General features: G+C 34.2%; 2 protein-coding genes across 5 annotated transcripts; both read left to right on the top strand.

Annotated features, from left to right (window-relative positions):
* Positions 1-424: 424 nt before the first annotated feature.
* LOC101206363 (tryptophan aminotransferase-related protein 2-like) lies at positions 425-6,010 on the top strand. 2 transcript variants are annotated; one of them, XM_004138223.3, is made up of 5 exons: positions 425-1,552; positions 4,150-4,453; positions 4,922-5,202; positions 5,287-5,591; positions 5,691-6,010. In XM_004138223.3, the coding sequence occupies exons 1-5, from the start codon at positions 1,314-1,316 to the stop codon at positions 5,876-5,878; spliced, it is 1,317 nt and encodes a 438-aa protein (XP_004138271.1). In that variant the 5' UTR covers positions 425-1,313; the 3' UTR covers positions 5,879-6,010. The 2 variants fall into 2 exon arrangements, with proteins under 2 accessions (XP_004138271.1, XP_011655256.1); XM_011656954.2 differs by lacking the exon at positions 425-1,552 and adding an exon at positions 1,614-2,209.
* Positions 6,011-7,741: 1,731 nt separating this feature from the next.
* LOC101206126 (tryptophan aminotransferase-related protein 2-like) lies at positions 7,742-12,305 on the top strand. Of its 3 annotated transcripts, none has more exons than XM_011656838.2 (5): positions 7,742-8,627; positions 10,334-10,637; positions 11,062-11,342; positions 11,425-11,729; positions 11,828-12,305. In XM_011656838.2, exons 1-5 carry the CDS (start codon positions 8,389-8,391, stop codon positions 12,028-12,030), a joined length of 1,332 nt encoding a protein of 443 aa, XP_011655140.1. In that variant the 5' UTR covers positions 7,742-8,388; the 3' UTR covers positions 12,031-12,305. The 3 variants fall into 3 exon arrangements, with proteins under 3 accessions (XP_011655140.1, XP_031736085.1, XP_031736084.1); XM_031880225.1 differs by lacking the exon at positions 7,742-8,627 and adding an exon at positions 8,680-9,251; XM_031880224.1 differs by lacking the exon at positions 7,742-8,627 and adding an exon at positions 8,680-9,266.
* Positions 12,306-13,113: the final 808 nt, after the last annotated feature.

Here is a 13,113-nt window from a genome sequence, read left to right as displayed (position 1 = left end):
AATATGTGTTTTTAAGTGTTAAACAGACTAGATGACCAATCGATTGACAGCTACTCATTAATATTGCATACTAAGTTGTACTTCTAAAATAGCTATAGTCAATAGGGATGAACATGATACACCGAAAAATCGAGTAGACCAACCAAACTAAAGTAAGTAAGTTGGTAAACGAGAGAGGTCGATCGAGATCGATTTTACAAAGTTTTAAATCGAGAATTTACAAAAAAAAAAAAAAAAAAAAATGAAGTGTTAAATGGATACTTTACTAAACTAAGGGAGAAAGGGTTGATGAACACTATTTGTAAACCTATGTGTTACTGCACTAAAAACTATTTTATATTTATTACTAAAGTTATAATATAAATCTAAAAAACAAATGACCATATCTCTAACTATATAATAATCAACGACACTATTGTTTGAAAGGTGGAAAAGGATTATAATACAATTGAGGAACAAAAGAAAAAGCAGAGGAAAGCCCGAAAAATAATGCAGAGAGCATGTAGTGGCAGTAAGGGAGCAGCTTTTTTCATTAAACCCATTTTGATTTTCATGTGGTTATGATTTGTCTGTCTAATGTGCGTGTATATACAAAGCAAACCTGTATCCTTTGCATATGAATTATGAAACAGTGAATCTTAACAGTTTTGAAGTTGGAGAAGATATTACTTCTTAAGATCCAGCATCGAAAGTCTTCAAAATTTCCCCGGAAAATCGTGGTGGGATTTCTTGATTCTTGAGAAAAAGAAGAAGAAGAAAAATTCTCTTGTTGGATTTGTTTTCAAGACTGTTCTTCCTTTTCTATTCTGTTTTGCCAATTCTTGCCTCATCAGTCATCGCCTCTCTTTCTTCCCTTTCTCTTCCTTTGAAGCTCCAAAAATGGCGACCAAACTCTGTAATATTTGATTTGTTTTTGGAGGGTTTATTTTGTTCTTTTTTGTTTTTAATTTTCTGCATTTCGACCTTCCAATTAAGCAAATCATTTTCCTCTCTAGTTTTTCAAAACGGTTATGGGTTTTTTGCGGAAGTGTCATCTAAAGTCCAAAAAATTTCAAATTCCAGCTTAACTTTTAGTGATGATTACTTCATTAAATGTACAGGAGAAGAAAACGTTCATAATTTCTGGATTCTGCATGCCTTGAAAACTTAAGTCCCTAATACAAATCGTACAACCCGTTTGGCATTTTGGCACTTTCTTAGTTTTGATTTCATTTCATTCTTCTCCTTTTGCTATATATTCTCCCTTTTCCCTTCATTATTTCTCACTCACACCAGTTCCTTCTTCTTCTTTGCTCTGTTTTTTTCGAAAAACAATGGGTTTGGTTTCATTGAGGAATTTCTTCGTCCTGTCTTTAGCTTTGAATGTGAGTTTGATTTTAAGAGCTATAAATCAGAATGAGAAGCTCCATAGCGGAGCTTCAATGGCGGTCGAGAAAGGGGCTAAAGTAGCTCAAATGAAATTTTTGTCGTTCCCATCTCTGTCATCACCATCAGCAGCTTCTCCTGAAACTCAAACTCCTCTTGGTAGAGAAAGAGTCGTTAATCTTGACCAGTAAGTTCTCTGATTCATTCTTAATCCATTTGATTCCTTTTTGTTTTTTGTTTTTTTCAATGCAGACAGATGAAAGTTAATCTAGTTGAAATTTGATGTTGTTCCTGTTTTTCATCAACCTTAACCAAAATTAATCCAATCCTCTATACTGCTATGTTCTTCTTTTTTGTCCTAAAGTTTCTACAAGTCAAAATTTAAGACCAGTATTAGTTTGAGTGTGCACCACCATACTTTATGATAGTTTTTTCATACTCTAAAGGATGATTTTTGGAATTTGACTTTTTTTTTTCCTAATGGGAAAAAGGGTAGGATGGTAATTTGCTGTATATGTAGCTTTTTCCAGCTTTTTAGGTGTGGACTTTGCTTTGGGGTTGTCAAAGCCAAAAACCTGTGTGGGATGTCAGTGATATTTTGGAAAAATAAAAACTAAATTTTATTTTAGTTAATGGTACACAAACATGGTGTAGATAAATAAAAATAAGAAAATTTGGAATGGGTGTTTGTTTGAAGTCCTTGGGGTTTAACAAGAGGCTGCCTAGCTGTTGGAATTAAGTGGTTTTGGAAGGAAGATCCATGCCGTTTTGTTGCTGTTTTTGCTGCAAAACCAAGACATCGACAGCTCCTCGCTCTTTTGTTTTGGTTTTGAGACTTTCGAGGGTAAGATTTTTAAAGTTAGAATGGAAACTACTCTTCTTCCCCTTTTGTTCTTTTTACTTCGAGACTTGTACTGTTTTACCTTTTACTGTAGAAAAACTTAGCAATAAGCATAATAGATGGAAAAATAGAATAAGTTTGGTCAACTTTTTCTAAATTTTCTAAGGCTTAGACCCACCATAAAATCAACTCTAATGCTCACCCATACTATGAAGATGAAGTTACTAATATTGTAAGTGCGACTAAAGTTACACATCGATTAAATAAGAAGACGATCTACTGTTATCCTTTTAGGGTTAAACTAAAAGCAAAGTGATGTTATTAAGTGTAGCAATGGGATTGTCTTATAAAAACTGTGCGGGATGAGCGGTCCATTTAGTGGGGGAGTACATGTGTTTGATGAGAAAAATATTATTCAAATTGTTGGATTAAGTTAGAAAATGCACCATGGGCGGTGGTGATTTGAAGTTGACCCAAAAAATGTTATCATGGTGTTTCTCTTTTTGACTGAAAGTACTTTTTTATCTTATTCTTTTCCTATTTAAGCAGTCGTGGATCTTGAGGAGACATCCAGTTATTTTTTGAGATATAACTCTGTATTTATCTAGTGTAATCTAACAGTGTCACAGCCATGAAGCCTAAATGAGTACTTACTTAAAAAGCAGAAAGATATAGAATGTTAGTGGGTGTTTGGACCAAGGAGTTCAGGAGTAGGGAGTTAGGAAGTGTCCACTTATTAATCTCTTGCTTTATTAGTCCCAAAAGTTCACGAGTTCCTAAACTTCAGAACCCCACACATTACCTTAAACATCCTCTTTAGGGATAGCAAACCTCTAGATATCTTCGAATGATATATATGATATTGTACACTTTGGATAGAAACCCTTAAGCTCCTACCATTGGAGATACTTGCATATCTTTTCTTTATTTAGCCAATGTTATGCTAGAGTCGCATCCCTAAAATAAAGTTCGCTCATATTATTGGAGATATCTTTCCTTTATCTAGCACAGACGGTACTTGGTCGTAGTTCGATTCAAGAGTGCTAAACTTATTGTAAACTTTGGACTATTTTTTTATTGTTTGCACTTTCTATTTTCAATTAGTTTTAAGATGAAACTTTACGAAAAGGAATGATGGGAAGGAGAAGATTCTTGTTATTGTGGGAACCACGTGGCATATTCCACGTTGCATGCAACACTAAAACCAACACTATTTTATGCTTTTGACCTTCTTCAAGGTATAAAGAGCTACGTGGGTTGCCTAAAATCACTTTGAAACTCACTAACTTTTGGCCGCCCATTAAGAAAAAGGTAAATAATGAACACCGTGAAAAAGAAAAAGAAAAGTTCCTTTTTTCTTTTTCTTTTTCTTTTTTTTTCTTTTGGTCTTTGGAAACAAAACCCACCTTTAGATCAATTGAAAGAAATTAGGATCTAGAATCTTGTTCCTCCACTTTGTGGGTCCCCAACTAGATTTTAACTTCCCTCCACTTCATTGACATCATATTCATGATTGATCTGTTGCACAACCAGTAAAAGTAAGGGTCCCTCCATTCTGTCCCCTCTTCCATACTGTTTGTCAGATTTTTTTCTTCTTCTTTCTCTTTGTTAAGAAATTGACAATAAAAAATAAACACCAGAGAATCAACACAGAGATTTATGAGTACGTTGATATCTACTGTCATGGGGCAAAGGGAGAACACAGTTGATTATTAGAGACGAACATATAGTTGGATGCGTTTGTAGGCTTAGAGATTTTATATGGCACTTTTCTAAACTTGTGAACAAAGCTAAGTATTATGACAGGTGTTCATATTTTTAATAATGAGGTTGTAGGGAACAGAATCTGAAAATTAATGCTTAATTTGATAGATTTCTTCAAGATCTGGGCTTTTGGGAATCTGAGATGGTTGTTCTTAATTTATATAATGGTTTTAATGCAGTGGTGATCCGACAATGTATGAGCAATATTGGAAGCCAATGGGGGACAAGACTACAATAGTGATCCCTGGATGGCAATCAATGAGCTATTTTTCTGATGTTACGAACCTTTGTTGGTTCATGGAGCCTGAATTTGCCAAGCAAATTGTGAGGATACACAAGGTGGTTGGTAACGCCGTGACGGAGGGGAGGCACATTGTCGTCGGGACGGGATCGTCTCAACTTCTCTTAGCTGCCCTCTATGCATTGTCCCCACAAGATTCTTCCAAACCAATCAGCGTGGTCTCTACAGCCCCGTACTACTCGGTGAGATTAATTGAATAGGACACATAGTTGTGTTTGATTCTGTTTGTTGCCTTGCTTCTGTATTTTGCTTCTTGTTCAACAATTATAGTTTAATTTAGAATCTTATAAAGTCAATAGCGGTTTCTTTTATTTGTTTATTCTGTTTTGGAGGTTCATTCTTTATTCTGAATAGTTGTTCCACATGCATTGTCTGATATCTTCTTTAATGATGGGAGGACTGAGAAAACAGGAACTTATATGTATTTATTTGCAATGTCGAGGAATTAAAACATGTTCTTTTGATTAAAGTGGCACAGTCTGGAAAAGTTCATAGTTGTATAACAGTTGATTAGGTCTTTCACTTAGCCTTTGACCGATCCAAATCACTAACACATTGCTTTCGTGTATGAATTGTAAAATGTTTCTGTTCTCTTGAACTGATATGAATGTTAGAAAATGATTCACTGAACCTAATCAAATGAATTGCAGTCTTACCCTTTAATGACCGATTGTGTTAAGTCGGGGATCCACAAATGGGCTGGTGATGCGAAGGTATTTGACAAGGATGAGCCTTACATTGAATTGGTCACCTCCCCCAACAATCCTGATGGCTTTGTTCGACATCCCATGGTGAACCGAACTGGTGGTATATTGGTCCACGACCTTGCTTATTATTGGCCACAATATACTCCAATATCCACCCCGGCTGACAACGACTTGTCGCTTTTCACTGTGTCAAAAAGTACTGGACATGCTGGGTTACGTATTGGGTTAGTTAGCTACGAACAGTTTCGTGACTATGCGAAAATGAAGTCATCTTCAAATTCTAATGCCATTATTCATCCAAATTTCAGGTGGGCTCTTGTGAAGGATGTTGAAGTTGCAAAGAGAATGATCAAATTCATTGAGCTTAATACAATTGGTGTGTCCAAAGACTCGCAGCTTCGAGCTGCCAAAGTTCTCGAAGTAGTATCTGACAGTTGTGAACAAGCCGGTGGTTCGGAGTATGCAGAATCCTTCTTCCATTTCAGCCACACCGTCATGACCGAGCGATGGAGGCTGCTAAGGGAGGCAGTGAAACGCAGTGGCATATTTAGTTTGCCTGACTTTTCTCCTGCACATTGCAACTTCTTTGACAACAACTTGGGAACTCAACCTGGCAAGAACAACAAAATCTTTGTATACTTGTTTTATTTTTAACTTAAAGTTGTGCAATCTTAGATTATTGACTGTGTGTTTTGTTCCATTATTCTTGCAGCTTTTGCATGGTTAAAATGTGATCAAGACAACGTTGAAGATTGCGAGAGCTTTCTCCGAGGCCACAAGATTCTCACCCGTGGCGGGAAGCATTTCGGCGTTGGCTCGAAATATGTTCGAATTAGCATGTTGGATCGTGAAGAAACCTACAATTTATTTGTTGAAAGATTGTCTCAGATCAGGTCATGACATCTGATATTGGTAAATGGCTAAGATGGCATTAGAGGTTGATGAAGCAATGGGGGGTTTTTGGGCTTGCAAATGTAAATTTCAAAATGAAAATGAGAGAAAGGGAAATATTTGTTATTGATTATGTTGCAAGATCTCAATTTATTATAATAATAATCATATTATTTTTTAAAAATTTTGTACTTTTATTTGTCTGATTTCTACTCTATAATTGTCAAAAATAACAAAATTTCAGATTCTGTCAATAAGTTTTATTGACTTGTACTTTCAATAAAACTTAATTTTACGAGATTTTTATAAAAATAACAAAAAAAATTATGATAATAGAATCTATGATTACAATATTTTCTAAATTTGTAAAAATAGCAAATTTAAAATTGATGACCTTTTAATAGCTATATGTTTAGCGTCTAATAGTCTCTCATAACATTATTGTCTAATATGCAAAAGAATTGGTGTTATTAGTTGTTTTTGCCATTGATGCAATTTTTCTAAATTTAAGTTAGTTTATTATTAAGAAATTGTGCAATATAATATTTGCATTATTAACCTCACCCATAATGACATTTGTTTGAAAAAAAAAAAAAATAGATTAGTAATTCCACTAGTTAGTGTTTGGTTTAAAAGTTCTATTTCTTACATATCTACCTAAGAAAAACTAAAAATAAACAAATGTTGGTTTACCTAATTAAAATTATGGTGTGTAGGACTTAAATTAAAAGTTATTATTATAGTTATAAGCTTATTTTAATGAAAGTCAAACTTTGTGTTATGATTAATGATATATAAGTGGTAACATTAGGTGAAATGCATATTACTTTGCTTTTTATTTTAAAGATAGTATTTTCGTTGTTTTCTGCTCGTTCTTGTTTACCATAAATGTATTATTATGTGATGATTTAATAGTAACGAAAAAACTTCTTCAAACAGTGATCTAATGAAAACCATTTATAATTCTTTTTAAGAGCAATTTTGAAATTAATTAATAAATTAACAACGATGCTGTAATTATTAAAATTCCTTTAATTTTCTCTATCACTAATGTAACTAATGACTTTTTTTCTCACTAAACTTCATTTTAGTCCATTCTTACTGAACTTATTTAATCATATTTTTGGTAATTCTAATTTAGTGTTTTTTTAAAAAACTTGAATTTAGTATATTTAGACATTAATGGACGTGTATGGGTGTGATTTCTATTATTAGTGTTTTTATGGTTTAAAATAAAATTTCAACCTAAAAATTGTTGTTATTTTTAAAAAATAATTTAATAAACAAAATTTAAGGTTTAGTATAGGAATAGAGAATGAAAAAACTTGAATGACCAAAATGGTACTTTGATCGTATATTCCACGTTCGGTTAGAGAGCCGTTTGTTTTACAAAATATTGAGCAGCTTTTTTCGTTAACCTATTTTGATATTCAGTGGTTATGATTTCGCTGTACAATAGGAAATAGTTTAGGTGCAAACCTTTTACACTCACCACGTGTTAATCAATCACTTTTTCATCTTTAAATTTCTATTACCTAATGAGCCAAATATATAATCTTTTTCCCTAAACTTTTCTTAATGCAACAATTCAATATAATTTAATTCATATACTTTCAATTTTCTTAGTTTTCGTATCAACCAGGAAATTGTTACATATTAAATGTTCAAAAGCTAAATCATTACCAATAAGATTAAGATTAAAGATCAAAAGTATTTTCTAAATCATTATAATTTGAAACATGGGTATACTTTAGTTCTCGAAAAAGATGTAATTTAATGCAACATAAGCTACACCCAAACATGGCCATGTTCAATGTGGAGGAGTATATACACACACACATATATATAAAGGTGTGTTCTTTTCCTTTGTGTATGAGTATGGAGCAGTGAGAGTGCACAATTTCCCGGAAAATCGTGGCGGGATTTTTTGACTCTTGAGAAAGAAAAAAAGAAAATTCTTTTTGTCGGATGTGTTCTTCAGATTGCTCTTCATCCTTTTCGATTCTGTTTTTCTAATTTTGCTTTCTCACTTCTCTCTCTTTACTTCTGTTCCTTTGAAGCTTAAAAAATGGCGACTAAACTGAGTAACATTTGAACTTTTAAATTTTTTGTTTTTCTCTTCACTGTAATACCCATTTCGACTTCTATTTTTGGGAAAAGTTTGTTGAAAATGGCGAAAGCTGATTTCAAAATTTGAAGTTTTACGAGTTCAGAAGAATCGGTATGGTTTGTTTTCGAAACTGTTATTTAAAGTCCAAAAAACTTCAATATTCAACTATATTTTAGTCATAAAATCACTTCATTGACTGTACAAGAGAAGAGAATGTTCATAATTTCTGAATTCTGCATGCCTTGGAAACTCAAATCTCTTATGTAAATCGTTTCATCCATTTGGCATTTTGATCTTCCTTTTTTTGCTATATATTCTCCCTTTTCCCTTCATTATTTCTCATTCACATCGATTCCTTCTTCTTTGCTCTGTTTCTTCTTTTTCAATACTCTGTTTTTTTCGAAAAACAATGGGTGTGGTTTCACTCAGGAATTTCTTCGTACTGTCTCTAGCTTTGAATGTGAGTTTGATTTTAAGAGCTGTAAATCAGAATGAGAAGCTCCACTATGGAGCTTCAATGGCGGTCGAGAAAGGGGCTAAAGTTGCCAAAATGACATTTTTGTCCTTACCTTCTCTGTCATGTCCATCAGCGGCTGCTCCTGAAACTCAAACTCCTCTTGCGACCGATAGAGTCATTAATCTTGACCAGTAAGTTCTCTGATTCATTCTCAATCCATTTGGTTCTTTTCTTTTTCTTTTTCAACACAGATAGGAAAGTATATCTAGTTGAAATTTGTGTTCTTTCTAGTAGTCTATTTTCAGCCTTGTATCACTAATTACTTGTTCCTAAAATGGCTATACACACTATCAGGTTACGAAAGACATGGTCATTTCTAATATGATATACTGTTTTCCATATTTTTCCAGAGCAGTTCATTACTCACACTGAGAACAAGTCATTCCTTTTGCAATTTGACATTTTTTTTTTCCTCTAATGAGAAAGGGTAAGTGGGTAATTTCAATGTATAAGTAGCTTTTTCTAGCTTTTCTAGGTGTGGACTTTGCTTTGGGGGTGTCAAAGGCAAAACCTTGTGTGGAATGTCAGTAATATTTTGGAAAAATAAAAAAATATTTTACTTTATTTGGTGGTAGCACACAAACATGTTAGTTCTTCAAATAAATAATAAATTAAAACGAGGATGCTTAGTTAATGGAGTTTCTCTAGAAAGTGGTTTTTGAAAGAAGATCCCAACCCCCTTTTGTTGCTGCAAAACGAAGACATAGACAGAGACAGCTGAAGCTCTTTTGTTTTTGGATTTGAGACTTTCGAGGGTAAGAATTAGAAAGGTTAGAACTTAGAATAGAAACTACTCTTGCCCCTTTTGTTCTTTTTACTTTGAGACTTGTGCTTTTACTGTTATAATACTCTGTCGAGTTAAAGTTGCTGCAATATGACGTGTTTATAGGGGAGTACGTGTGTTTGGTGAGGAAAATATTATTCAAATTTGTTGGATTAAGTTAGAACATGCACCATGAATGGTGGTGATTTGAAGTTGACCCCAAGAAATGCCATTATGGTGTTTGTCTTTTTGACTGAAAGAACTTTTTATTCTTCTTCTTTTTTCCATTTAAGCTAGTGAGATAGAGGTCTTTCAGATGTTGAGTAGACATTGAAGAATCAGTATTGATATGAACTTTATTAGCCTAAATGGGTATTCATGGGTATTCACTCAAAAAGCAAAAGGATATAGAGGGTTAGGGATAACATACCTTAAAATAACTCTATAGTAGTATAATATCGTTTGTTACTAAAACATGGTTTTGGTCTTTTTTTTTTTTTATCGTAAAGACTCTTATTGTTAGAGACATCATTTTGAGGTACACATTAAAGCTTCTTGTGATCTAAGGTAGTGGTGTGGACTACATTCCACATTGCATGCAACACCATTTTATGCTTTTGACTTTCTTCAGAGGGTGAAGAGCTACGTGGGTTGCCTAAAATCAATTGGAAACGCTCTAACTTTTGGCCGCCCATTAAGAACAAAGTAAATAATGAACACTGTAAAAAAGTAAAAAGAGTTATTCTTGCATGTTTTTTGCCTTTGGAAACCAAACCCACCTTTAGATCCATTGAGAGAAATTAGAATTGTCTAGATCTAGAATGTTGTTCCTCCACTTTTTGGGTCCTAACTAGATTTTTGTTCATGATTGATCTGTTGCACAACCAGTAAACGTGAGGATTCCTCCATTCTGTTCCCTTTTCCATACTGTTTGTCAATCTTTTTCCCTCTCTGCGGTTATGTTTAATGCTTACTCTGATAGATTTCTTGACGATTCTGGCCTCCTGGGGAATCTGAGGTCGTTGTCCTTAATTTGAAAATTTGATGTTGATTTATATAATGGTATTAATGTAGTGGTGACCCGACAATGTATGAGCAATATTGGAAGCCAATGGGGGACAAGACTACAATAGTGATCCCTGGATGGCAATCAATGAGCTATTTTTCTGATGTTACGAACCTTTGTTGGTTCATGGAGCCTGAATTTGCTAAGCAAATTGTGAGGATACACAAGGTGGTTGGTAATGCCGTGACTGAGGGGAGGCACATTGTCGTCGGGACGGGATCGTCTCAACTTCTCTTAGCTGCCCTCTATGCCTTGTCCCCACTAGATTCGTCGAACCCGATCAGCGTGGTTTCTGCAGCCCCATACTACTCGGTACGATTCATGATAGGACACATGGTTTTACATATTGTTCCAACAAATTATAGTTTAATTTAGAATCTGATAAAGTCAACACCGGTTTCCTCTATTTGTTTATTCTCTTTTGGAGGCTCATTTTTTTTCTTTTTTTTTTTTTGAATAGTTGCTCCACATGCATTGTCTGAAATCTTCTTTAATGATATGGAAGGACTGAGAAACAGGAACTTATATGTATTTATTTGCAATGTCGAGGAATTAAAACATGTTCCTTTGATTAAATTGGCACAGTTAGTTAGTTAGGTCTTTCACATAGTCTTTGACCGATACGAATTGATAACACATTGCTTTCGTGTGGGAATTATGAAATTGTTTCTGTTATCTTTAACTGCTATGACTGTTAGAAAATGATTGAGTGAACCTAATTTCAAATGAATTGCAGTCTTACCCTTTGATGACCGACTGCGTTAAGTCGGGGCTCCACAAATGGTCTGGCGATGCAAAGGTATTTGACAAGGACGAGCCTTACATTGAATTGGTCACCTCTCCCAACAATCCTGATGGCTTTGTCCGACATGGCGTGGTCAACCGAACTGGTGGTATATTGGTCCATGACCTTGCTTATTATTGGCCACAATATACCCCAATATCCACCCCAGCTGACAATGACTTGTCGTTGTTCACCGTGTCAAAATGTACTGGCCATGCTGGGTTGCGCATTGGGTTAGTTAGCTATGAACCGTTTTGAGACTATTTGAACGAAGTTGTCTTCGTATTCTAATGCCATTATTCTTCCAAATGTCAGGTGGGCTCTAGTGAAGGATGTTGAAGTTGCAAAGAGAATGATCAAATTCATAGAGCTGAACACCATTGGTGTGTCTAAAGACTCACAGCTTCGGGCTGCCAAAGTTCTTGAAGTTGTATCCAACAGTTGTGAACAGGCCGGTGGTCTGGAGTATGCGGAATCCTTCTTCCATTTCAGCCACGCCCTCATGACCAAGCGGTGGAGGCTGCTAAGGGAGGCAGTGAAACGCAGTGGCATATTTAGTTTGCCTAATTTTTCTCCTGCACATTGCAACTTCTTTGACAACTACTTGGGAACTCAACCTGGCAAGAACAACAAAAATCTCTTGATACATCTTTTTCCCACTTATGCTTATTATGCAATCTTAAATAATTTGACTGTGTATTTTGCTTCATTCTTGCAGCTTTCGCATGGTTAAAATGCGACCGAAATGACGTTGATGATTGTGAGAACTTCCTCCGACGCCACAAGATCCTCACACGAAGTGGAAAACATTTTGGTGTTGGCTCGAAATACGTTCGAATTAGTATGCTTGACCGTGAAGAAACCTACAATTTATTTATAGAGAGATTGTCTGAGATCATCAGCTCATACTCATACATCTGATCTTAGTGAAGTGCTGAGAAGGCCTTAGAGAGTTAGAGGTTGAAGAATCAGTGGGGGTTTTGGGTTGGCAACTGTAAATTTGAAAATGGAAATGAGAAAAAAAGAAAAAAAAAAAAACTAGAGGAAAATGTTTGTTATTAATTCTCAATCTCAATTTTTTTTTTTTAATATTATTATGATTTTTTAATTTAATTTTGTAGCTTCATTCCTCTTGTTCTATTTATGTACTTGCTAATGATAAAGAAACAATGATGTTAGAATTATTAAAATTCCTATCTCTGTCTAAATTGTAAACATAGCCTTTCAACAGCAAATGGTCAATTAAATCGAGTTCACGTTATCATATCTTGTTTTCTCATATCAAAAAATTGGGGCAAAGAAATAATGGGTCCAAACTCGTCAAGCAAATGAGTCTAAGCCTAAGTTCAAGCTTAACAAACAAATGGAGCCAAACCTACCAAAAGCTCGTGAAAATTCTCTACATCATTATGAATACTGAATAATCAAGAAATTCAAAGTCTTAATTTATATTCGAGATAGATAAAACATCAAATGAGTTCATATTAAAGAATATATCAACTATATAAATCAATTTATAAAGTTTAATTCATGAATGAAATCTCGAACACATAGAACTAATGATTATTTAACAATTTTTAATAAAATATTAGCTACGTTGTTTTTTTTTAAAAAAATAAAAATAAATAGGTCTTCATCAAAATAAAAAAGTAATAAAGTTGAAATGGGGCGGGCCTTCAAATGGGCCCGTAAACCATGCAATTTTAACCGTACGCTGTGTCACTGAATAGGTGTCTCCTTAAAAGGTTGATAACCCAACATTTGGGTCCATACTCCGCCCGGCCCATTTTCAATTCCTTGTACGACGTAATTACAATCGGTAGAAATTTGAGGAATTATAATCGGTCATTTTTTTTTAATAATAATTAAATATATAACAACGTAAATACACCAAAATCTGTTCGATAAATTATACACTAATGGATCCATAGATTTGGTTATATTTACAAATTTTTTAAATATTATTATATACTTAATTTTTTGTATATATAATGATTATATTTC

Source organism: Cucumis sativus, chromosome 1 (genome assembly GCF_000004075.3).
Source record: "Cucumis sativus cultivar 9930 chromosome 1, Cucumber_9930_V3, whole genome shotgun sequence".
Taxonomy (NCBI): Eukaryota; Viridiplantae; Streptophyta; class Magnoliopsida; order Cucurbitales; family Cucurbitaceae; genus Cucumis; species Cucumis sativus.
This window is presented reverse-complemented; position numbering and strand designations above follow the sequence as displayed.